This window comes from Sparus aurata, chromosome 12 (assembly GCF_900880675.1).
Source record: "Sparus aurata chromosome 12, fSpaAur1.1, whole genome shotgun sequence".
In the NCBI taxonomy this organism is placed as follows: Eukaryota; Metazoa; Chordata; class Actinopteri; order Spariformes; family Sparidae; genus Sparus; species Sparus aurata.
In genome coordinates this window covers 8184333-8209975 of record NC_044198.1, presented here as the reverse complement: position 1 = coordinate 8209975, position 25643 = coordinate 8184333, and the positions used below count along the sequence as shown (strand labels likewise).

The 25643-nt window shown below is 40.9% G+C and overlaps 1 protein-coding gene across 11 annotated transcripts in view; it reads left to right on the top strand.

The window, feature by feature from the left end:
• The window catches only part of vav2 (vav 2 guanine nucleotide exchange factor), a 238393-nt gene that overhangs the window by 192283 nt on the left and 20467 nt on the right, over positions 1–25643 (top strand). For 6 of the 11 annotated variants that reach the window (XM_030434886.1, XM_030434885.1, XM_030434880.1 and 3 more), the window contains 9 exons: positions 288–386; positions 2574–2642; positions 4045–4145; positions 13652–13751; positions 15992–16087; positions 21534–21602; positions 21805–21891; positions 24502–24587; positions 25158–25290. In XM_030434886.1, the coding sequence (XP_030290746.1) occupies positions 288–386; positions 2574–2642; positions 4045–4145; positions 13652–13751; positions 15992–16087; positions 21534–21602; positions 21805–21891; positions 24502–24587; positions 25158–25290 (840 nt within the window). Of the gene's footprint in view, positions 1–287; positions 387–2573; positions 2643–4044; positions 4146–13651; positions 13752–15991; positions 16088–21533; positions 21603–21804; positions 21892–24498; positions 24588–25157; positions 25291–25643 lie in introns of all 11 variants that reach the window. The other 5 variants (XM_030434878.1, XM_030434879.1, XM_030434875.1 and 2 more) reach the window with 1 other exon arrangement.

The window sequence follows — 25643 nt, the reverse complement described above, 5'->3', positions numbered from 1 at the left end:
GCAACAGCAAGGATGAAGGAAAATGTAGATGGTCACAAACCCAAACATTGTTTGTATGTCATAAATTTAGATACTGTATGGCATATTGTATGAATATTCTATTCATGTATTATAAACTGTAAAATAACCACTAAACAAACAAGAAACCTCATCCTAATTAACCATGCTAAAAACACAGGTACATTTTTTTTTTTATATCTGGACTAAGTTGTATATTAAAAGATGGTCAGTAATCTAAAAATGCAACTAACTGCCCTGACTCAGTCACATTTCTTTTCTTATCATAGAAAATGGGTATGACAGAAGATGACAAGAGAAATTGCTGCTTAGTGGAAATCCAGGAGACCGAAGCAAAGTACTACAAGACTTTAGAGGACATTGAGAAGGTGAGTGTGTGTGCTGAATGTGCAGTTCACTTACGTTGGAGTGTGCTGATAAAAGTGCGTTTTTTGTCCGGGCACAAGCTTTCCCATTGTCACTTCTTCTTTGTTGGTGTCTCAGGCCTGTGGGCCGGGTCACAGCATGGAAATGTCAGCTATTGGCAGATTCATTGGAGAGCACAAATGTCACAGCAGCTGATCGATTCTGTTATTAATGGCTCAGCCTCGACAGGAGACACGGAGCCCTGGGGCTTTAAATATTGGCCCTACACATCACAGGCGCAAGGACACACACAGACACATGCATATTGGCAACAAGTGTTTGGGAAGTTACCTTAAAAATGGAAATAAAATGTAAATATATTTAAACATTCAAAATATGAATTTGAAAAACATTTTCTTAGTGATATACATCCTTACCTCTTATTGATGTAGCGTTCACCTGCCCTACGCAAACTCTTTCTTCTTCGTATTACTGCTGTTATATCATTGGACTTGTTTCAACACTGCTGCTTATAGACTTAAGTCGCATCCCTGCAAAATAAAATGTTTTAATTTAAAAATTCGGAATCAAAGACTCAAAAACAAACTTACACACATAGTTGTGAAGTTGTGAGGACCTTGACTGACTTAATACATTTCCTATAGAGCTGACCCGATACCATTTTTGGATCTGAAAGTTATGTCTGGGATCAGTTCATGTTCAGTCATGTCAGTTGACATTGTGCTTTCGAACTCCTTTGGTGAAAACTTAGGCTAAATTGATCTTGTGCTTTCAAGTTCCGTTACTCAAAAATGTGTTTAAAAATAGGCTTAATAAACATTTTGTTTTAGTGTGTTTGTTTTTTTTTGTGAAACTATAGTCTCAAAAATAGTCTGAATGGAAGAACTTTTCATAAAAATTAAATTGTTCAAAAGTAGGCAACATTGAAATTGTTTTTGCTTTTAGTGAAAATATAGTGTAAAAATTGGTTGAATTGAGAAAAGTTTTGTTTTGGTTTAAAATTGTAAGTGTAAAATTAAATAAGTGTAAAAATAAATTATTAATTAATTAACTGACCAACTGTCCTTGTAGAGACTAAATGTACTGTTATGTGCTGGAGTTTGTCATTTTCGTCACTACATTTTGAATTAAACAGAGGCTATTTTTCAAGGCAAACATTCAATGTTCCCACTCTCTCACGTATTTTGGTTCGGACAGAAAAATGCGACCTGCGCTACACTCTAATTCCTCGGCCCCTTACCTAACCCTAACCCTTACCTTAACCATCACAACTAAATGCCTCACCCCAACCCTTATCCTAAACTAATTCCTACCTAACAGTTAAAGCCAAGTCTTAACCCTAAAATGGCCCTTTCAAGTTGAGAGGACAAAACGTCCCCGCTTCCCAAAAGTGTCCTCGGTTGTTGGTTAAAAACCGTGGTCCTCTTTTTGTAGCAAGCACACACACACACCCACAAACACCTAGACACGCACACACATGGACACACACACCATCTCTCTCAGTGTGATAATGAACCATTGTTGACATCAGCGCTGCTAACACATTACTTTCCACGTTGACAGATTTCATTCGCGATTTGATGGCGCGCCACAAATCACCCGCTTCACTAATTTCATTAAACCAAATGTGTATCCTGTGTTTCCCGCGTCAGACCGACATGAGACTAAATGAGAATAAATAACCTTCTTATGATCAGAGGACCCGTTAAGCTTAATTGAGTTGGGGTTAATAAAGCCTGTCATCTCTCCGTTGCTTCTTAGTTGATCTATTTGTTATTATTATGATGATGGAATGTGACAACCATAAAACAACCTTAGAGACACAGTGGGCAGGTATTTCTTCTGTAAGCATAAGTGCAGCGTAGAGAACAGCTGTATGGCATGTATTTATGGCAGACGCGGTTTTATATCCTGAAATTGAATAACTTTACACAGTCGGCGAACACAAAGGTAGGTATGTGCTACATCTTTTACAGCGAGGCCTGGTATTGATTTTCTCTGTTGCTGCAGTTAACTTTCAGTTGTGCTGTCTTTCAAATAAACTCTTATAGATCTGCTAAAAGCTTGCCCAGAGTTTTATTTCATTATATCACTACATTTTAACAGAAGAAAATGAGAACTCTGAGACAGTATTTGTTGTTTTATGACGGACACACATTTTCCCTGCTTTTTCTCTTGTTTCTCTGTAGAATTACATGATCCCATTGAAGCAAGTGTTGAGTCCACAGGACATGGAGGCTATCTTTGTCAATCTTGAGGTGAGTAGCCGCTCGCGTGAAGAAAATTATGTCTATACAGCACGGCTAGATGTGGCGCCCACCATGTGAATAATTCAATATGTGAATGGTTGGCTGCACGAATGACGGGATGTGTTATATATATGCATATTAGAGGGGTAACGACATGCAAAGTTCACGGTTCGAAATGCACAGAGATCTTGGTGTCATTGTTATGTGTTTTCATCACAGTGGAGGGTATACATAAGACTTCTTTTTATTCCTTATGAAAAATTTAACAGTGGGCTTTGATGCTTGGTATACAACTTGATCAATAATCAATTTATAAGATGAAAAGCAACATTTCAGTATTGTGGCAAATAACTACATTGTAAACAACTAAAAGAAAAATGATAGCATGCTCTTTGAGCATCGGCTTCAATCTTCCAACCTAGTTTTTATTGTCCAGTATTTTTAGAATTATTACCTCTGCCAAAACAAAAAATACTGAAGATTGGTCTCGGAGCAGGATAACTTTTTGGTGTTTGTGTTTTCAAAGCATATGATGACAATAAGAAACATTCTGAATGACATCAGCTTTAACCTTTAAAGGGACAGTTCACCCCTAATCAAAACTACAGGTTTTCCCTATCATCTGTAATGCTATTCACCTATCAAGCGTGCGTCTGCTCATGGTCAAGAGGCTCTTGCTTGTGACAGTGTGCGGTCCAAACATGAACAGCATCTTCCTTATTTAGCTTAGATAGCTAGCCTCTTGTCCATAGGTAGAGTTACATTTACATTTACATTTAGGGCATTTATCAGACACTTTTGTCCAAAGCAACTTATAGTAATTCATACATAGTGATGGCGGTGGCTGCCATGCCAGGTACCTACCAGCACATCAGGAGCAGTTTGGGGTTCAGTATCTAGTAACTATAATCAAACCAGCGACCTTGCGATAACAAGACACTGGCTTACCCCTGAGCCATAGCCGCCCCTGATCCTTTTGCACCGTGATACAGAAAGGAAATAGCGCCATGTAGTTCCATTATACCCAAGAGAAGATCTCCAAAATTCTGGAATATACACCCAAACAATCGAGATTAATAAATAACCCTTCAGATTTGAGTCAGAGGAAAAGTGTATCCTTATCATTTGGGGGTGAACTGTCCCTCTAATCAGTACTGTACAGCTCATAATTAGACTGCATTTACAAAGAAGACTGCAACAATCTGAATCAAAGGCATACCATAAGGAATGTCTTATGTGAACATTTTGGGATGAGTACTGCCATTGCACCACTGTTGTACTGTAGTATATCTAAGAGAAAAACTATCCACAGTACATATAATTGTATCTGTATGGGCCTCTAACTGTGTATAAAGAAAGGAACATGCGTAAGACTTGGTAGATTCTAACGTTTACTCTGATGTTCACTCAGGACGTAATCAAAGTCCACTTTGCCCTCCTGCGAGCCATCGACCTGAACATGGTGAGTGGAGGAAGTGGCCTGGGCAAGATCTTCCTCGACTTCAAGGAAAGGCAAGTTACCCTAAATGTGTACATGCTGTCGGTCTATACACATGCACACGTTGGATTATCCACTTGTGTTAGGAGAGAAGCTTCTGCCCCTTCAGATTCAGGAGGCAGCATCAAAGTTAAGTATCCACAGATCAGTCAGAGGATTGCTGAGATTAGCGCTCAAAGAATAAGTCAATTAGCACAAAGGACGTTAGAGGAAAAAGCTGAGAGAGCATTAAAAACCAATTGTTCCCCGTTCAACTAAAACGATCAGAGTAAATCCACTCAAGACCGCTTTGGATAGTCAGATATTTCTGCACTGTTGTCTCTCTCCTCTTACACTAACACATTGTTTTCTTTGTTGCACAGCATGCTCCGTATATATGAACTTAACTCAAGTTCTCTAACAGCCTGGATTTCCCAGTTTTACATGCATTCTTCTTCCACATCCAGTAAATTTTTTCTGTAATATACGTTTCAAGCTATATATTCGTAAGATATACAGAAAAAAAAATCCCTTTTCACCAAGATTAATTCACACTGCTCCTGCAAAATCAGCTTGTTTCAAGTGTATGCTGAAATCAGGTGTCATTTTCTTAGCTGTACTGTTTCAGGAAAGTAATAATTTTAAAGTATTCTTGCTCCAAGGACGGATTGTTTCACTTGTCTATAAGACAGTAATGTTTTCAAACCCTGTTATCGACAGAAGTGGCTTGATAAAAAGGAGGTTTCAGTGATGTGGGGAGTAGAAAACGCTGCGAACAGGCTGAGTTTTATCAGCTAAAAAAAGGATTTTCTCTCAAATGGATCTCTGTCGTGGCCAGCTGCTGAGGAACGTGTGGATAATTTGCATCCCTGAGGGGTGCAGTGATTTGCCCCCCTGCTGAGCAGAGTGCGGCTGCTTCATAGGTAATAGTAATGATGGTGATGATAGGTTCTGGCCCCGGCCATGATTCCATACACAGCCATGGATATGACACACTTCTCAAATGATACAGCCATTACTGCGGGAGTGAGTCACACACACTGTACCTGTTCTTGCATATATAAGTACCTATTATATTCCCCTGCGCAGTGATCCTGATAGCACACATATTTTTTTATTTTTTTTTCTCCCTTCCTCTCCTTCCGTCAGACCTGAAACTGGCAGTCACAGTATTTCTCTGGGCGACAGTCAGTTTGCATAGGTAATAGGCTCATCGCAGGCCTCTTCCTTCAGCCCGGAGGGCCGTGTAACGCAAAGTTAGTCTGACACTACGGACTCTTTTTTCTACTAATAGATGGAGGCAGGCACATACTCTCTCCCTCTGTCTCCCACATGCATGCACACACTCCTACTGTATCTCCTTCCTGGTTTTAGCTCATCTGACTCCCTGATCTGATTGAGCGTAGGTTTGGTAATCTTCATTTGCACGCGATCCCAGATACTGTGCGGCAAGCCAAAGGTCCCTGTGAAGGCTGAGAAGATGCTCTTGGAGGGAGAAAAACATGGAAAATAGAACCATATGCAGTACACTTCCGTTGTCGATTGAGTGGATTCAACCTTGTTTTGATGATCAGGATTTTAGGTTGTCGATTTTGAATGGTGTACAAAAAAGATGGTAAAACTGGTTTAAAAAAATGCCTTGTTGAAGTTAAAATCAATGCAAATAATTCCATAGTATATGTCCTCTCATGCTACATGAGAATGTACATTGCTCTGTTGTCTGGTAGTTGGGCAGCAGATACTTCTGTATCTTTTGCCAGACAACAGCAGGGTGAACAGACTCAGGCTGAGTTGGGTGTTGTCCTTTACTATCCTTTGTAAGTAGGCTATTGGTAGATATATAGGGAATCAGAATTATTTTGGCCGAGATTTCCGTGGCAGGAAATGTTCTCATCATGCCATGCCTACTGCAGGGATTTGTTACCATTCAGCCAAACTTTCCGGACTGAGACATTGTCGTGATAACCTTAACATTTTAATCTATTGGCAAAAGGTTGGGATCACACTAAACGAAAAAAAAAGTGTACTGTTGCATTAAGAGTTATATTTATTGGAACTACGGGGTACAAACCTTGCAAAAGTCTGTACACATCGTCTACCTGGTTGTTTTGTTTTTTTAATTGATTCTAACCTTCTAGCTCTGACAGACACTCACTATTCATAAACAGATCTGTTCATGACATTCAGTTTTGTTGTTGATATTTACCTTTTGCGACATTCTCTGAAATACAGCGCAGGGTTATTTTAAGAAAAAACAGGTTCATTAGATTTGCAGATCCTGTGCGTCACAGGCTGCATGTGATTGACATATATACCTGTCTCATTATGAGCCACTTGGGCGTCTTGTCTGACTGTGGCGATAAGCACCAGTGACCGGGGGATTTGCACTCACACAGCACGGCTCTCACCGGGCATCTTGGCGATTTTCCTGAGGACCTGGCTGCGCATAATTAATTTGGTTATCTACGCTTGTAAGTCCCTGTGACCTTTACAACAATGTGCTTGTATGTTGTTGTTTTTTTTGCACACGTCGGTGCAAAAGATGAAAAGCTTTTCTTTTCTTTCTTTTTTTTTGTTCTATTTGTAATTGAACTGAATGCCACGCTGAAAATGTCACCGGTTTATCTCGACCACTTCTCGATTCCTAAACAGCCAGAGCCGGGGCTCAATGGAAAAGTGTGCTAAGAGGGAGTTCTATAAACTAAATGGGCACCTAAGTACCCTCTTGTTGATATCCTCATTTGCGCGGTCCCCAACTCATTTCCGGAGTAATCTGGCTTCCTGATATCCTCGCAGTGCCTAATCATGGCCGCACTATGAGCCTCTTTATTGGAGGTCTTTGCTCTATGTTCTACTTCATTTGCCGTGTGCTGGATATGCTGAGTGGAGGTGAGGGGGTCCCAATGCCATGTGTCAGAGAATATTAGCCGGCTCTACAGCCTGTCACTTCTGGTTTGCTTGGAGATTTCCTCGGTCGCCTGGCTCGGCTCGCGGGCCTCCGTGAGGGGTGGGGGTGAAGGCCCAGGGCGCAGTTACTCAAAATTGCATTTTCTGTGAAATAACATGCACGACAGCATCCTCATTATGAAACAGGCCAGCACAGCGGGGCAATATCACCGTCACTGAAGAGAATATAAACGCAGAAAGCAAGTTTTCACTGCACCACCAAACTCCCTGACCCAAAGGAAAACTGTCTCTAACAACTCTGCTGTTTGGAGGTGTCTGTACTGATATTTCCTTTCACAGATACAAAAATGTCAGCTTATATTTGCGAGCTACTAGTTAAAACTTAAACATGCATGACATCAGTAAAGGCAGGGGAGAGAAGTGGACGTTTGTAAACATGAATCTGAACAATACAGGATTTTAAATACTTTTAAAATCTGCTTTGCAAATGTTCTTTGAGGAAGGAAGTGCACTTGGCACTTGTGTTGGACCTCAGGGATACGGACTGGGACAATTTTGTCTTTGCTGTCTCCTTTAACATAAAAACTTGACATTTGCTTAAATGCATAAGAAGTCAAAGCATAAAACTCTGCAATAAACACAATACATACATCAGAATAGACAGCTTATTGGATATTTGGAATCTCTTATTCTCCTTACTTGTATATGCAATATACTATTTTAGAGCTGAGCTGCAAGCAGAGAAAAGGAAACGATGACGGGTGCCCTCCCACAGCGATGTGTCCACACGTAGTTGTCAAGTAAGGAGTGTGCTTATAACCGTGTCACGGACTAATTATGGATGACTGAGCCAAGAGTGGTTACACGCAGCAGTGTGTTTGCGTGTCATTAGGCCTTTTGTTGCACCGCCTGTCTCAGTGAAGACGACAGAGCCTCTGACTGGCCTCTCGAGTCTCATATGAAAGGCTGTTATTAAATGTGTAAAATATATGTATAACTTGTTTCCACACAATGCGGCGACTGAGGATCCAGTTATTGTTTGAACAAATGCATTAGTAATATTGTGGTGCCAGAAAGAGATGAAAGACACTGTTTTATTTTACATACACACAGGGCTTTACGCCTCACCCTTCTAACATGCTGAACACACAACTAATTTGATAAGATGATAGCAGGGATACGGTCGCACTGGACTCGCCATTTTAAATGAATGTTCAAAAGAACATAAGTGCTTTGACTATATTGTATCTTTTCTTAAATTAAAGTCCCAAAAGCCCATCCTATATCCAGGGCATGGTCAAACCATACATCCAGACTATCATTGCACTCTGCTTTTGCCAAATGAAAATTGTTACTTCCTCAGTACAGAGAAGGTTCAGGCTAATCTTAATAAAATTAATTTTGCCATCTTGAATCCGCAATGGTATAATGAGCTCACCACTGAAAACAGGACGGTGGAAACACTACTCATCTCCCGTCACAGACTGAAAAATCACATCTGCTCAGCGCCTTGGCCAATAAATACATAACTCCATTTCTTATTGTTTTTAATAGTTGGACTTGAAAAGTTTACCATATTTGATGAAGCTGATGTTCTGGCATACAGTTTTTGGATTGTGTTTACCCCAGACTAAATCTTTGTGTGGTTTCCCATTTGAAAGCCAGAAAGGCAATTTCTAGGGGTGACCTGTGGTGTCTGGCAACGGGAAGTTTGTATTGGATCCTTTCGGTCCTGTATGTTGGGGAGTGGGGCCTCCATGGAATCGGACCACAGATGGTCCATCAGTTCGAGATCTGGGGAATTTGGAGGCCCGGTCAACGCCTTGTGCCCTTTGAAGTGTTCCACAAACTATTCCTGAGCAGTTTTTGTGGTGTGGCACGGTGCATTTACTTACTGGGTGGCCACTGCCATCGGATGCTGTTGTCATGTGGGGGATTTACTTTGTCCACAAACATGTTTGGATGGGTGACAAACACCACCCAAGTAGCATCCACATAAATGCCAGGACCCAAGGAATCTCAGCAGAACATGGCATTGTAATGAGACGATCAGTGTTACTTAGATCACCTGTCAGCTGTTGTAATGTGGTGGCTGTGGTGTATTGTAAGTCTCAAATGACTCGAAATTAACCAGACTTAACATTGAGAACTTGAGTGTGCTTTAAGTGGATGGATGTTAGTCCAATATACGCTACAACTGGCACTTTAGCTGCTAAATGCCCCACTTTTAGGTGTAGTTGTTTTAGTCACGAACTTTCTATGCTTGTCGTTAATGCTGAACAGGTCGTGCACAGCGGGTTAATCAGGGATTGGGTTTATCAGAGAATGAGCTATTAGCTCAGGGCAAACAGTAGTACACTTAAAAATACATATTCACAAGTGCAAACACACACACAAAAGGATGGCCTTCTTTTCAACTCGGCCCGATGAGCAAACAAAGCACTCGCTTAATCATATTCATTCATCCATCTCTTGCCATTACTGTGAAAGAAACTCTTCCTTTAAGCAAATTTCCCATATTAAGGCCACACACTGATTAGTATAAATGAGCATGCAAACAAACTTTTTTATATCTAGCCTTCAGACAAGACAGGCCCTTTTAGGAAGAACTTTTCTCAGAAGTAGCAGTTTTCCGTAAATTGGTGCACAGCTCTGCTTGCAGTCACAGTTAAAACATTCCCTACTCAGAAACGCTAGGCGGACAGGGGCAGACCGCTTCATGCAACTCAGGGCTGGCTTCTGGGAATGTCGAGGTAAACAAGAGCATCCCAAGACGGGGAGAGAGGGGTTTGGTAAGCTATGAGGCAGTACAGAGACAAAGTGGAGTCCCAGTTCCAGCAGCTAAACCATTTCTAAGCATGCTAGTAGCATTAGTCTACAGACCCATGAGGCAGAAATGAACACCCCTGAAGAAGAAGAAATGGCATTCACATTGGCAAACACATTCTTAGAGAAAAACATGAGGCGGACTTTCAGAAGGGTAAACACATGAATAGCTAGTAGGCATCTCCAGTCACATATTCGAGGACTGTGCTGATTATCACCAGTGTATATGATGGTATTCAATCTATCCCTGACCCAGTCCATTATCCCCACTCTGACCTAAAGGACTTCTGTCTAGTGACATTCACCTAAGTGGCCGTAAAGTGCTTTCAGCAGCTGATAAAAGACAACATCTGCGTAATACTACTCAGCACCCAAGACCTGACTCAGTTTGGCTACCAGTCCAACAGGTCAACTGACGACGTCACAAACTTCATCGTGCACATGGAACTTACCCATCTGGCCAACAGTTCAGAGAGCTTCCTGAAAGTGCTGCAATAGTACCCATCACACTCATTCACTATTACCCACAACACTGAGCACGGCAAGGCTGTGTTCCGAGCCCTGGCCTGTGTTGCCACTTCTTACTCCAACCCAACAGCTGTGGTAAGGCCTGATCACCATATGGGATGAGAGGGTCTATCAAGAGAAGGTGAAGGTGAGCAGAATCTGACACTGTAGTGGCCAGGCAACTGCCTCAGCGCCTTTAAGCAAAACCCAGAAGCTGATTGTGAATTTAGTATGAAAGCAGAGGAACCTCCACCCTCATTATCTTGACCATAGTGGAGAGTCTGAACCACTTCAAGAACCTGAGGGCCCACATCACCAAGGGCTTGACATGGTCTGTCCATGCAAACACTCCGAACAAAAAGGCCGTCGCAATGCCTTCAAGGCAAGACTTGTGACAGAGTGGTGCAGGAACAGTGGCGTTAGAATCAGACAGGATTTACCATAACAGTTTGGCTTTTTTGAACTCTTGCAGAAAGTGCAATTGCAGTTATAGGGCGAGAACAGAGGCTCAAGAGGAGCTTTTCTCCTAACTCAGGCCATCTAGATCCAGAGTGAGGACACTACCATGGTTCCTGATAGAAAGTAAATCTTTCCCATGTTTTCTTCAATATCTCTCCTTCCTCCTTTCATCGCTTCTACTTGTGACTGACAGTCATAGGTTACATCACTTAAACTCCTACGCTGCTATAATTCCCACATTTCACACCAGAAGCTCGAGCCCCTTGCATTCCTGTCATATGGCAGCTTCTTTAAAGAAGACCTTCATGTCACATTGTGTCCTGTTAACTCAGTATATGATGGGTGCCTCTGGATACCCCCAACACTGCACAGTCCGCCTGCCGTTTTATAATTGATCAGGGACCCATTAATCTCAATCACTTTGTCGTCCTTAAGGGGCGGGAGTTGAGGGCAGCTGTCTCCCCGAGTGTAGATCAAGTCTTAATCAGGGGCTTGTTAGCCCAGGGCCAGTTTAACCAGGGTAGGAGCCTCGCTGCAGGAGGGCTGCGGTCAAAACTCCTCCATGGCTCCAGCGAAGCTCCAGTGATCAGTGGTGGAGCTCTGAGCGGCAAAGGATGATTGACTGGTGACTGGGTCTGACAGTTGCAAATGCTGCTTTCAAAATGAGGATTTTGGTTCAGTGTTCAGTTTCACCACTGAAAGACAGTTTTACAGCCTCAACATATACAGAAACAGATGTTTATGTATTGATAATGGATGTCTCATTGCATGTGGCACTCCATAATTTGTACAGTATTATCAGTATTTCTTTTAACTATCCTAAGAGACAAGGAAAGGCAGCAAATTATCCAGTTGAGAGGCTGGAACCACCAAACGTGACATTTTTGTTTGAAAAATGAAAATTTTCATCAATTCTGAAACTGGTTGCTCTTTTTCCCACAATTAACTCACTGATAAATCCACTAATTGCCACAACTAAATCACCATGACATTGCATGAACATCGACGTGCCACTTCTGGGTAGACAACTGGCACTTGATTTGTATTGTGGAGATACTGTATGTGACACCACAACCTTTTTTTCTTGTTGTTGTTTTCAGTATTCAGTCACAACCTGTCTGACGTTTCTGCACCACATATTTTATGTACTGTGTTGCTTTGCCAGCGTCTTTGATACCTGCCCAAAAGTGACATCTCAGACTAACTGCTAGTTTGGGATAAACTCAAGATGATGATTTTCTTAAGTCAGTTGCCCAACAGGTAAATTACGTCTCCAACCTAATGTCCGTGAATGTGTTGTTACTAGTGAGCTATGACAGCATCAACCATGCAGATTAGATTAGATTAATTAGATGTATGAAATAACATCATGAAAAAAAGAGTTAGCGTTCATAAACTGTGTTTGGAGCTATGCTTGTCACTAGTAAACTACAGTGAACTGTGTCCTCATCAAGCGGGAAACAGATTCTGGAAGCATGAAGCCATGACGTGAAAATCAGTTTGAAACCGAAAATACCTCAAAAATCGTGTTGTAGATGAATCCCCTGTTGTTCCACCACCATCATATAAACCTCCGCTGGTTGGTTTGTTTGCAGTGCTGCTCTTGTCTGCATCACAGATCTATCAGAGGCTTGATTAGACTTCAGCGCGCCAGCTCTCTGCACCGCCTCGCCCCACTCAAGATTCAGATTAAGAGACCAGAGTGCCAACTCAATGGGGGAGTGGGGGTGGGAGGGGGTCTCGCCATATACCAGCCGTGCCAATGCCCTACTTTGACTCAGTGAGTGTGCGAGATGAAAATGTGTGCCACGTGCAGTGGCATCCTCCAGGCAAGATGACTTTGAACTTCCTCCCAGCTGAACCCACAGATCTGTGTCAGAGTCCCATTGTAATATCTAATGAACACAGCTCTCATATCCTAGCTGCCCAAAATTAGGAGATTTTTTTTTTTTCCCTCACATGCTGATAAGAGGAGCTCTGCGAAGTCGCTGATACGAAGCAGCGTTGTTCATTAGAGCCCTGTGATTACAGTTTATTGGCAAGAGGATGCCGCCCCTCCAAATATTGCCCGGGGATCAGAATCCAGTCATTACTTATTCATGATATTCACATATATTCCTCATCATAATACATGTATTCACATATTAATTTATCCACCCCCTATAGTGCCAAATGACTCTGAGGCTGACCTCTCAAACTGTGTTATCAATCTTCACATTATTGTGCCGTACACTGCCCAAGGGCTCTAAGACATGATTCAGCTCCCAGCTAATTGTGGACTCAAACAGCAATCTCCTTTGTCTCTATGTTTTTACAAAGATGTGACACATTTCCAACATTCTGAAAATCAGAATGAGCCTCATTAGTTCTCATTTTTAGATTTTCACCATAGGCTTTGAACAGGTTTCATTAGCCCACATGTCTTCAAATGCTCCGATACTCGCAGAGGAGAAGCAGAAATATGTCTCAGCTGTAGGTTTGTCTTTTTCTCTGACATTTAATGTGTCATCGTTTGGAGCTGGAACGTCTGTAAGATATTCAGCAGCAGACGGCCTTGTGGGAGTGAATGTAGTTAAAAGCGTAAGAATGAAATGTAATCAGCAAGCGAGAGACCGTGGTGGTTTTTCTTTCATCTTCTAAATACTTTTGAGTGATAGACCGACTTGAGTCTTTACTCGTGAGTGCGACCAAATTAAGATGTAGTAGATGTTTTTGGGTCAGAAGCAGCCATGGTCAAACATTTATCTGAAAGTTTTTACTTTATCGGAATGTGTAATTTCCTCACCATGCTGCGGCAGTGTATTGAGATTAACAAGTCTTGTTGCTTTGTATCCCTCACCAGGTTGTTGATCTACGGGCAGTACTGCAGCCACATGGAGAACGCCCAGAAGACACTGGATGAGTTGATAGCAACGAGAGAGGAAGTCAAGATCAAAGTAGAGGTAATGTCCTTCAGCACTCACCCCCAGCAGAAGACAATCCATGGAATTGATGCATTTCAGTGAAAAACACTGTGTAGCTTCTGTTTCAGAGTGAATACAAATGACTGAGAAGGTAAGGTTAACACACACATTTGGCTGTTTATGGGAATAGTTACCTAAAAACCTGTGATATGGAACCCTTAAGGGATCATTTGAATGCTTTTAAGTGGTTTTAGCTGTGAGGTTGACTCACAGAAAAACACCTGATGGTAGAAAAAAGCAGCACGACTCACAAAAAATGTGTTGTAGCGCATTAAACAGAATGCATAATCAGTTTTACCCGAGTGTATTAACAGACTACAGCGTTTCTCATATCAGGCAATCCCTCCTGGTATGTGCAGCATATCACTAGGAAAAAATAATCATGACAAGCAGCTAAGTGGACATCATGTCATCAGCCTATTCGGATACAGTGTGTGGCAGCCATTAGAGCTGAAACCATTTATTGGTCAGCGGAAAGATTCCTAAGCAACTTTTATTTTTTGAGATGAGCTTTGGGCTTTCAGCCTTTATTTTGGTAGGACAGCCATTGAGAGTCAGACAGGCTTCCATACATGGGATGCGTGCTCTACCATGATGCCCCTATTGGCAGCTGTCAGTTTTGATATTTGGTATGTTTTTTTTAGGTGAACAACAAACCAGTTTCCTGCAGTTGTGCAACTCATAAAGGTTTTTAAAAAAGCTGACTATTCAACAATAAAAGGCTGATGTCACAGTGAGCAATGCAGTAGAGAGCTGTGTGACTTCAAACGAAAACATTGTTGAAAAGAAAATTGAAACGACTGCTGCCTTCTAAAATGCAATGTTTTGGTTTGCAACTATGGTGCGGACACAGAGGCTGCCAGGAAGATGTAACAGTAAGCGTGCTTTCATGATGAGCTGATACACACAATCCAAAATCCAAACAACAGAAGGCAAGCAAATGAATGTCCAAGGACGAAAACTAAAGAGAAACACAAAACTGAAAACAAACCAGAAGCTACAGTGAACGCAGTGGGAAGACAGATGACATAGAAAGGACCAGGGGAACAGGCACGGGAACGCTAGAGAAGCAGGAGATGCAGGCGTAGTGACAAAGAGGGAAATAGACCTAATACACAAGGGACACACGAGGGCGAATCTACAAAATAAAACAGGAAGTGACAAACCAAAAACCAAAAGCATGACATGCAACTATGTTTCATAAGCAATTATGCAAATTTAACAGACAAATATTAGATGAATATCACTGCACAATTCACCGTTAAACGAACGACGACATTGACTAATTAATGATTTAAATACATTAATAAATGTGGTCCAAATTTGCCATTTTTGAGGACCAATTGTGATAAAATCAGAGAGGCAGATAATGTAATTTGCAAATACGAACTCAAAACCGTTTGATTTACGATATTATAAATATTATAATAAGTTAAGTGTGGAGAGGATTTGTAGTGGCTGCCTTTAAGCAGTTTAGTTGAGTAGCTTCCTGTTTGTCATGTAGTTGCCTTTCTAAATTTATCCGAGTTCACAAATCTTGACGTTACAAATCTTTGTGATAGTTGGAGTCTGTTTCGTCTGCAAGACCTCCTTCTTTGTGTGCTGCCATATCTCTGATCCCCTCTCCTCCAGGACTCTTTACAAGAATCTGAACTGATTATAGAAGAACGCCAACACTCCTTTAACAGTGGGAGTAATGGCCAGAGGAATGGCTCTCTGGGCTGAAAATGAAAGTGATTACAGCCCGGGTAGTTGACACACAGATACTTTCTCTCAAAATAGGAGAGCTTTGTAACGGGGTGAAACAGCTTCCTACTGTCCTTGTTTTTTAAAAGAGGGATAAGCTGTCCTCGTCGCTGCATGGTTACAGAAATTGAATAAAGACGCCTACACAAACCGCTGTGAGGGAATCTTATAGGACGCTGCTCACAAAAGACAGTTTCTTGCGGAGCCGGTGCAGTTTATAGAAATGTATTCATTAGTCGTAAGAATTTCCCAGTCAGCATGCGGACCGGAGCTTTTGTGCCCCCAGAAGAATCAACTGGCCTCGTTGTTGCTAATGGAATGCCCCCGTGAATGTGTGGAAGCAATCACAGTCGATGCAACAAGACACAATGAATTATTGAGCCGTGAATTGATGCTTGTTAGTAGGAAATGTGCAATGCTGCATTATGCAACTTGTGATAATTGGCCCTTGTGCTCGTGTCGTCGTTCCACAGGAATGTACTATGAAGGTGCAGGAGGGGAAGTTCAAGCTGCAGGATCTACTGGTGGTTCCCATGCAGAGGGTGCTGAAGTACCACCTACTACTGAAGGTACGAGGCATCTCACAACTGCAGTACAGTCATTCTGACAACATTTAGTCCTACAAGAGAGGATGAGGTAAACAAAACAACTCTCACAGCAAAGTTAAGCCTAAATAGGACCATAACTGGCTTTTTCGCAACAGATTTAATTCATCCTCGACTGCTCTACAGCTCTTTGAATATCAAATCAAAGCAGCCCAATATCACAGTCACATTGCCTCAGCGAGCTTCACAATCTGTTCAGTGAACAACATCCTCTGTCCTTAGACCCCCGAATCAAGGGATACTGAGGGAAGAAAAAAAAATTTTAAGCAGGGGGGAAAAATGGTGGAAGAAGAGCCACAGAGGAGGAAAGAGTGCAGGCCATACAAGATAATTGGCAATAAAAAAAGAAAACATCCGAATGAAGAGGCATCACATTTACAAAAGCACAGATATGAGGAGATAGTAAAACATAGGAGAGCAATGATCCATCGAAGCCCGCGGTATGACGATCCGGGTCCTTCGATATGGGAGCCAGGAGAGAGAGATGTTCCCCAAGGGCCCTCGGTAGCCAGCAGAAAAGAGCCTGAACGAGCAGAGAGGAGGAGGAGAAAGCTTTAGAGGGGCGACAGTGAGAGAGCGAAACAGCTCGCTGCTTAAGGGAACAGAAAGCAACACAAAAAGAAGCAAGCAAAAAGATGTCCTTGGTTTTAAAGAAAGTAAGAATTTATCACTTGAACAGAACAGAAACTGCTTTTTCACTCTTTACTTTTCACTTTTTAAATATCAAACTGTCACACTGTGGGTTTGAAAGGTGGCTCTGAATAGTTTCGCAGCGTGCTGGTTCGAGGGGGAAGCTGCAGTCGGCTCGGATTCACAGCAGTCACGGGCAGTGTACCTGAACAGTGGCCGAGTTTCACTGTGACAAAGAAGTACGATGATAACAACTTCTCAAACTTCTCCTCCAGTAATACCCACCCCGCCGTGGACTGTAAAGCTCCGACAGAAGTGGCCTATTCAGCGATTTATTGGTAAAGCAATGATTGTCAATTTCCATCCCCCGGTTTTTATAGACTCTTGCGCTCCTGGGGAAAGATACAGACTCTTCAGAGCATAATGTCCAAAAGTAAGACAGCTGCCTCCGTCTGTGATCCATAAAGCAGATGAACCACTTTACATGAACAGATGTTCCGTTTAAAATACACAAGCTATGACTTTCTACCTGGCACGGTGTCGGGAAGGGTGATGTTTAAACACAGAATGAGGGTCTTTAGATGACACACGTATTATACAGTAGGTCCTCTAACACGTTTGTGGGTTCAGTGGTTGAATGTTACGAAGTACTGTTCTTCAGTAATCTGAGTAACTTGTGCTTCACATCAGTATTTTCATTGTATGCAACTTTATACCTGTACTTCACTTCTCTTCTGAATTTCTTTTTTTAAACTTTTGATACACTTTATCTGTCTGCCAGCTTTTGTTACTTCATTTTTAGATCCTTTAGAATGTGTCTGATAAATTGAAGGATGAGCTCATGAGAATTTGACCTTTCAGAGATTGAAACATATTGATGCATTGCTGTAGATTAAACTGCTCAACAGTGTTTAAAGTAGTACAACCTTAAACATCTACTCTGACGGGGAACATTTTACTGCAGATTGAGGTCTTTTGATACTTTATGTACAGTTTGCTGATGATACTTGCATGCTTTTATTTAATTACAGTTTGTAATGCAGGAATTTTACTTTAAGCATATATTTTACTGTTTGGTATTCATACTTTTACTTAAGCAAAGGATTTGAACATGTATTCAAACACTGTGTATTCTAACTAATGTAGGGAAGTAAAAGATGTAACCTCGCTGTAGGACCTTTTAAGCGCTCAAAGATGGAGGTTTTCTTCTCCGCACACCAAATATAAATTTTTGTTTGTAAGATGTAGACTCAAACAGTCCTTGAATAGCAGGCCGCATTGTGAGACTCGTCATTTGTTGAGATTTCATCATAGAGAGGATGATTCATTTCTGCTGTCATTTTGGCCGACACTTAACAACTATCCTGCATCTAGTCTGTCATTTCCTGTCAGTGATATTTGACTGGTGACAGTTGTTTTTTTCCCCTCCTTTTCTGTCACAGTTTTCCAGGCTTTGAGCCTCACCACACGAAATTGCCTGTGTTGTTTTTGTGACCGGTTCACCAGCAATTTGGGGACCAACTGCTTTGTCCTTTTTGGAAACTGTTACTTGCTCTTTGCAACTTCAAAAAGTCACTGCTGTGACACTTACCGCTGCTTGGCATTTAAACTAATACAGCTTGTCCTGTGTGTCTGCTTTGGTCCCTCTGCTTTGTTTCATGTTTGGTTTTTATTTATCGTGGCCATTGTAGTTGCTCTGCCTTGTGTGTGAGACTTTTATCATGAAAAAGACTTTTATCATAAAAAGCAACTCGAGATTATTTAGCCGAAGGTTGTTGGCTTTGTGCAAGTGTTTCTCGGCAGAATATATACTAACTTTTTGTGTTTCGCATGACAGTTAGAGTCTTACTTCAAATTCAAGGTTCAAAGAGTTATGAAAAACAAGTTTCTTTCTTCTAAGTGATTTCATTTGCATTTTGCGTATATCTCATTTTAGAAGGTTGTTTTTTTTTTCAGTTTTAAAATTCTATCTTAAGTCTATCATAGGTCCGTTAGTATTGCATCAGGTCACTCACTTAGTTTATAGATAGAAAATGATTTGACAACAATTTCACTGACATTTATAGGATTTCTGCCTCTCAAACATGTGCACTTGTATCTTTCTAACTCAATTCCGTAGGTGTTTTGAACTACCGGTAAGCATTAATAAGCTACTGGTAGCGATAATCATTCATTGCAGCCATGCACTCATGCAGACTGACCTGATATGCAAATGTATTTAAGCACGATGTCTGACCACTCATATCGCAGCCAACATTTCCTCCCTGGAGCCATCCTCCTGGCGTTCATGTATAAAACAAGCTGGCCACAGTAATATTCCCCATGATTAATTGACTTTGCATCTCAATTATGGATGAGCATATGAGTTCATGATGCGGTGCGTAATGGACTGGGATGGAGGCGAGTGTTTGCGTCAGGTGATTGCAGGACTACACAGAGGCCGCTGCGACTTCTCTATCAGTTTGATTCGAACCCCCTCGCAGGACTCTCAGCAAGGCATTGAGGTCAAATCAGCCGTGCACTAATCAGATTAAACGCACCCCATTTCACTGCTTCCCACAGCTTTGCGGTGAAACACTGTTGTATGCTGTGGCCTAGGGGCAATTCAGACTGACAAGTCCTGTTTGTGTGTGTGTGTCCAGTCATGCCTAAGGGCACATCCTCAGTTGATTTTCAATAGATATCATCACAGTACTGTTTCCCTGTTCGGTCATGGTGTGAATGCACTGCTCTCTTCATCTTTTATGTACTGTAGCTGCACTCTAAGTAAAGTGAATTCAGCAAAGTCATCTCATAAGTAATTCTCCTCGAGCAGGGTTTGAATATTTGATGAATTTGCAGTGTTTTTATAAACCCCTGTGCTCATATCTTTCATATAAAGTTGAGTTTATGGGCTGTGCTGCAGCATGTTGTCACTGTGGCTGCTCTCGCTTCTGTGAAAGTAACAGAGCAGGGTATTGAAAAGGTCTGCTGAGTCAGCAGGTCAATTGGATAAAAGTAAATTCAATTAAGGTGAAATGGGGCCCAGAAATTGAACAATCCTCCTGGTTGTGCAACATATCCTCTTAACAAAATGATTCAATACGTAGATGCCAGTGACACCCAAAACCCAAATCACTGTTCTCATTGCAGCGTTCAGCAGCAGGCGTATCTGACATGTTGTGTGGTTATTAAAATTACTTGTGTTGGTATAGGAACTTTAAGTACTTGGGAAGGTTTAGGCACTAAAACTACTACTAGGTTACATTATGTATGCAATGTAAGGTCACTACGTTAGTATGATAAAATACAACCAGATTAATTTTTGGTTTCACACTGGACTCAGCAAACGACAATCTCCTGTGTGAGTTTTTCTCAATAGTCTGAGCAAAGTGGACTTGTCAGTCTTACTATCTCACCTGACGTCCTTCTTTGCTGCCCTAATAATTTCTACGGCCACTAAAGTACTGCCTAACAAGAAACGTATATGTTGGTGGTAACAAGCTGCTTGCACGGTCACCCCATATGGTTGTTTTTTCTAATGGGGACAGCTTGTAGTTATGCTCGTGCTGCTACTGGTGGGAAGCCAGTGAGGGATAATGTCCTTGTCTCCGCTCTAATGACTGTTCAAGCTACATGAGTAGAGGACATGAGGGGGATAGTATCCTCAGTGTGAATGGCCTCTGGTGACGCTGCCAAGTAAGAGGAACTATAATGCAGGGGAAAATACTGTCTCAAGTCTGACATTCTGATTAATCATAGCAGGCAAAAGCACATCTGTAATGAATGCCATTAAGAACTGGCTGAATTCCTTTGCGATTCTTCAGTTCCAAGGCTCTTGGTATTGTGTATCGTGTTGACATTTGATTAGATGCCCATTCGAAACCTACTATTAACAGTCTACTGCACATTAAAATGGATACAAATCCAAAAACATAATAGAAATTACACCAAGAAAAGCAGGTTGAGATTGTCGATGCTATATTCTGTTGTTGCGGTCACTAGCCGGAAGATATGGGTCAAAGCACACGCCAAAGTGCAGCATGTCAGAACACCTCTGTATAAGATCTGGATACAACCATGGATTTGAAAAGAAGAGGCATTCATGCATAACCCTGCCAAGATGTCCTAAAGAGTCTATATAAGTGCTGCAAAATGGGAATTCCAGCAAATGCGGTAGCAATAAACTGTTATGTGTCACATATGATTCCTAGCACACTGCTGATTAATTTTGCCATCTGGTTAGAGGCAGACACAGTTTCATTTGTATTTACCCAAAAACTATTAACAAGCTTTGATTCTGTCTATCGCGAAATGCACTTTGTCTCACCACAGCTCTACAACATTTTATAAATCACCTCAATGAGCCACTGGAGGATTAAAACAATGCAATATATTTGTTATTGATTGGCAATGTGAAGGGCAACATGATTTGCGGGGGACAACACGTTTACCATTATCTTGTTACCATAAAGATCAGGCAGACCTGGAGGCTAGTAAGCAATTTCTGCGGCTTCCTCCTGTCCTTTTATTTTCATGTATGTTGTTGTCGATGGTGCTCGGCTGAAACGTATTCTCAGTCACATCAGTGTCACGTCTTTAATCACAGTAAAGAGCAGCTATGCCGTGCATCTCTCAGAACAACCCACTCACATTGATATAGGATCATACATTGCAATAAAGCATACGGTGTGTTTGTGTCCAAAGTTGTTTATAGCTTTTCTGATGAAGCTAGCATTAGTTAAAGACATCTCATCTTTTTACATTTTTTTCTAATAATTATAATAATCTTCTTCCACAGGAACTTTTGAGTCACTCAACTGACAGACCAGAGAGACAACAACTCAAGGAGGCTCTGGAGGCTATGCAGGTCTGTGTTACACACTGTGCGCATCTGAGTGCGCTTTAAAAAAAGTATTACATAATATCTCCAGAATGCCCAAAGCCAAGGCTGTGTAAATTGATTCCTACAGCTACTGTGGCTCCAAGGACTGTACATCTACAATGATATGACAGATGTCAGAAAGATTTCCAGTCTAAAGCCTGAAAAAATGTTTGCCCTTGTCTCCCAGGACCTGGCCATGTACATCAACGAAGTCAAGAGGGACAATGAAACACTGAAGAAAATCAGCGAATTCCAAAGTTCAATAGAAAATCTTGTAAGTATTGTGAGCACCACTTCTCAGTTTTTTTTTCCTTTATTTTTTTTACAACTGATTTAAGAAATGTCTAAAGGTCTTTATCTCATTATAAGTGATTTGATCCTTCTTAGATATCTGCCAAAGTTAGTAGTTTCTAGTCATTACACCTTAGAGATTTCTGTATTGTATTATTATCTGTACTCAGATAGATTCAGCACTAGGGGTGGTGAAAAAAATCGATTATTGATTAATCGCGATTATAATATTGACGATTATGATTCGATTATTACATTTCCAAAAATCGATTTTTTTGAAATAGTAATACAAACTGGAGTCCTCCTCTTACTGGCTTCCACTACATGGTCCACAATCTGGAGCCAAGATATGTTATTCCATCCCGGAGCTTTTTCACACTTAAATCAATTCCAAATCTTTACAAGGAGACAAACCTTTCCGTGCAAGTGTCCCTCAACTCTGCTCACAGGGTAGCAATAACCTGCGATGCCTGGACATCCAGAGCTACAGTCTCATATGTGACCGTTACAGCTCATTATGTCAGCAGTTAATGGAAGCTAATGTCCTACGTACTTCAGACGAAAGTTATGGACGTTAGCCACACAAGCGCAAATATGTGTGAGTTTCTCAAAGCAATTGCAGACGAGTGGGGAATAAAGAAATACGCCCTGGTTCTCGTCACCAACAATGCTTCTAACATGAGTCCGGCTGCTGAGCTTGGCAGCTTTCTTTTAACAGTGAAACACTACATTTAAAACAAATTTAAAAATAATAATTTTGAAATTACAGTTACACTATACAATATTGAAGGTGCTGTGACGTGTTACTCCCGAGATAAGTAAAATAATTCAGCAGCTGACTGATGTTAAATGGAAGATCAATAATCATTAATGATTGAAAATCGAATCGATAATCGTTAATAATCGAAAATCAATTTGTAATTGAATCGAGACTTCAATAATCGGAATCAAATCGGGAAATTGGGCCGATTAACCACCCCTATTCAGCACATCCTTTTATTATCAATGTCACTATTGTTAGTTTATACATTCTTTGCTATCCAAACACACATTTTTAAAGCCAAGGCTCAACATTCATTTGCTTTCTTGACAAGAGTTTTATGAGAAGTTTGACACCACTTCTGCGTGTAAACTAACCAGTGTGAACCAACAGCTAGCTTGCTGGCTAGCTTTTAGCCTTTAAGCTCTTTAAGCTAAGACTCTATACAGCTAACCTGGCTCCATCAAAAAGTAAAGAATCCAACCGGAATCTCTTAAAGCAAAAAATAGACAACTTTTCAACATTCTCTCTTCTTAGCATTTCCCTCTGGTATTAATGTTGGTGCTGCTATAAAACAGTATTAGCAGTATGGCTACTGCTAACCGCCTGGGCTAGTGTCTTAAACAAAAACAACCAACGGATTCCTAATTTGACCTAGACACCCAAACTCAGTGCCATGAAAAGGCAAAGTAAAACAGCCAGTTGTATTAATAGGTAGGCAGGATTTATTACTTACCTGTGTAAGTAATAAAAGTCTCAAGTCCGGCTGGTAAGGGCAAACACACATCAACAAGGGAACAGTCTTTGACCCAACACCAGTGATCTCCATTGAGTGAATGCCTATCCATTCACTCTATGGAATTTCTATCACTCTCCCTGTTCACCTTCTTTGCCTCATCCTTCAACACAATTGTGTCTTCTGTAGTGTAGAGTTTCCACAGTTATTCCAGTTGTTCCAACATTACCTGAAAATAGTGACCGTGAGAAACGATGCCTCCTCCAGCCTGGTGGCTGGAGTACAGTAAAGGCACAGTAAAAGTTGATATGAGAGTGGTATAGGTTTCTTATCTCTCTGTAGAATGTCAACCTCTTGCTTTAATGTTATAGTAGCAGTTTTACTTCTGACTTTCACTTTTTGGATCAGAAATTGAGGAATTAAAGCCCTTAAATTTAACACCATCACATTACCATTCAGTGAATAAGATAAAACACATTTTTTGTTAGCCTTGTATTACTTATAATTCAATTTTCCAGCTTCTGTTCTCTTTTATAGTGCTAGATTTGACATCTCTGTAGAAGTTGGGTATCTGCATACACTGGCACTAATGCTATCACCAAGCTGGAATTGAAAGTTTGTCAGTGTGATTAGTTACAGAGCATCACAGAGCACTAACCCATTGTTGAAAATGTTTTCAACTTCTGCTAAGAACACTGGCATCTTTTGCTTCCAGCACCTGTCATCATCCTCTGTTTTCACACTGTCCCCAATAAATCATTTAGTCCTGCAGATCACGAACAAGACACATTTTGTAGAGTACATTCCAGACTGATGTTTCTCACAACACTCTCATTTTCTCTTTGTTGGACTGTACTTCCACTCTAAGTCCTCCTTGTCAGTGGGTTAATTTTGGACTTTACAGTAAATATCTTGACATTTGGATTTGGAGGATGGAAGCATGAAATAACAGGGACAGGAAAGTGTCAGGAATGTGTATATATGTTTGGATCGCTCTAAAATTCAAGTGTAGCTAAATTATTTATGGTTTGTCATATAACTTAGAAGTTAAAGTATGCAGTGGATTGACATTCTGCGTGTCCTTGTGACCTAAGCAGCAGGTGAAACTGGAGGAGTACGGGAGGCCAAAGATAGACGGAGAGCTGAAGGTTTGCTCCATCGTCAATCGAACGAAACAGGACCGGTAAGTCCAAACTCTACAGAAAAACTTCCCAAAGGAAATGTCAATTAAAGTCATCCAATAAGTAGGCGAAGTCAGGCCCCTTCCAGTGACCCACCATGGGACCTTGTTGTTGAAAAATATGTATGGTAGTGAATTGTGAGAAACAAATAATTTTAAGCATCTGTACATACATATTGAAGGAATTTCTTAAAATTTGGTTTAAATGTTCACTTGGTGACGAATACTGAGAGAGCGATGTAGTTTACATGTGGTTTTACACAAAACTGAATGTGTTTTTGGCAGTCTTTACAACAATTTGTTACTTTCTTGACATGCAAAATTATCTGTTTAATTGACAAACATAATATGTTTGTCAAAAACAGATCATTTTGCATGTGTGTTATGTGTAAATTAACTCAAATTGAAACAGGATCATAAATGACTAATTTGTTTCTTGATGGTCAGTACTGTATAATTTCCTTCCAAACTAAAGTTCTGTCTGGCAAACTGGAAGGGGTGGGACTTTGCCTCTCTATGCTATCATTAGCATTCTTACAAAAATTAACAATGAATGTGTGTGTATGTCTTCAGGTATATATTCCTGTTTGATAAAGTGGTCATTGTCTGCAAGAGGAAAGGCTATAGCTATGAGCTCAAAGAGATTATTGAACTGCAGTCATATAAAATGTCGGACGACCCCATGAACAACAGAGACATGAAAAAGGTAAGAATCACCCTTTTACTTTGAAAAGCAGAATCATTTCCTAGGCAGATCTTTGTAAAGGGCAGCGTTGCTAGGTGCAGGTGATGAAACATCATGTGTAATCAGTGCAAATGGCGCCCTTGTGCTCAAGGACCTTGTTGATGGTAATTTCAGATATGGAACTTATGAGTAATGCATCGAAGTGTCAGATATGCATTTTTGCTCGCCCATGCTTGGAAGACCATGTAAATGCAATGAAGGTCATTTAGGATTCATGAAAACGTGCTGCAGTGCATTGCACCGCTGATCTAACATGGCTTTTTTTTTCCTTTTTTTTTTTTTTTTTAAATCTGCATGTGTCCGTCCATGTTTGC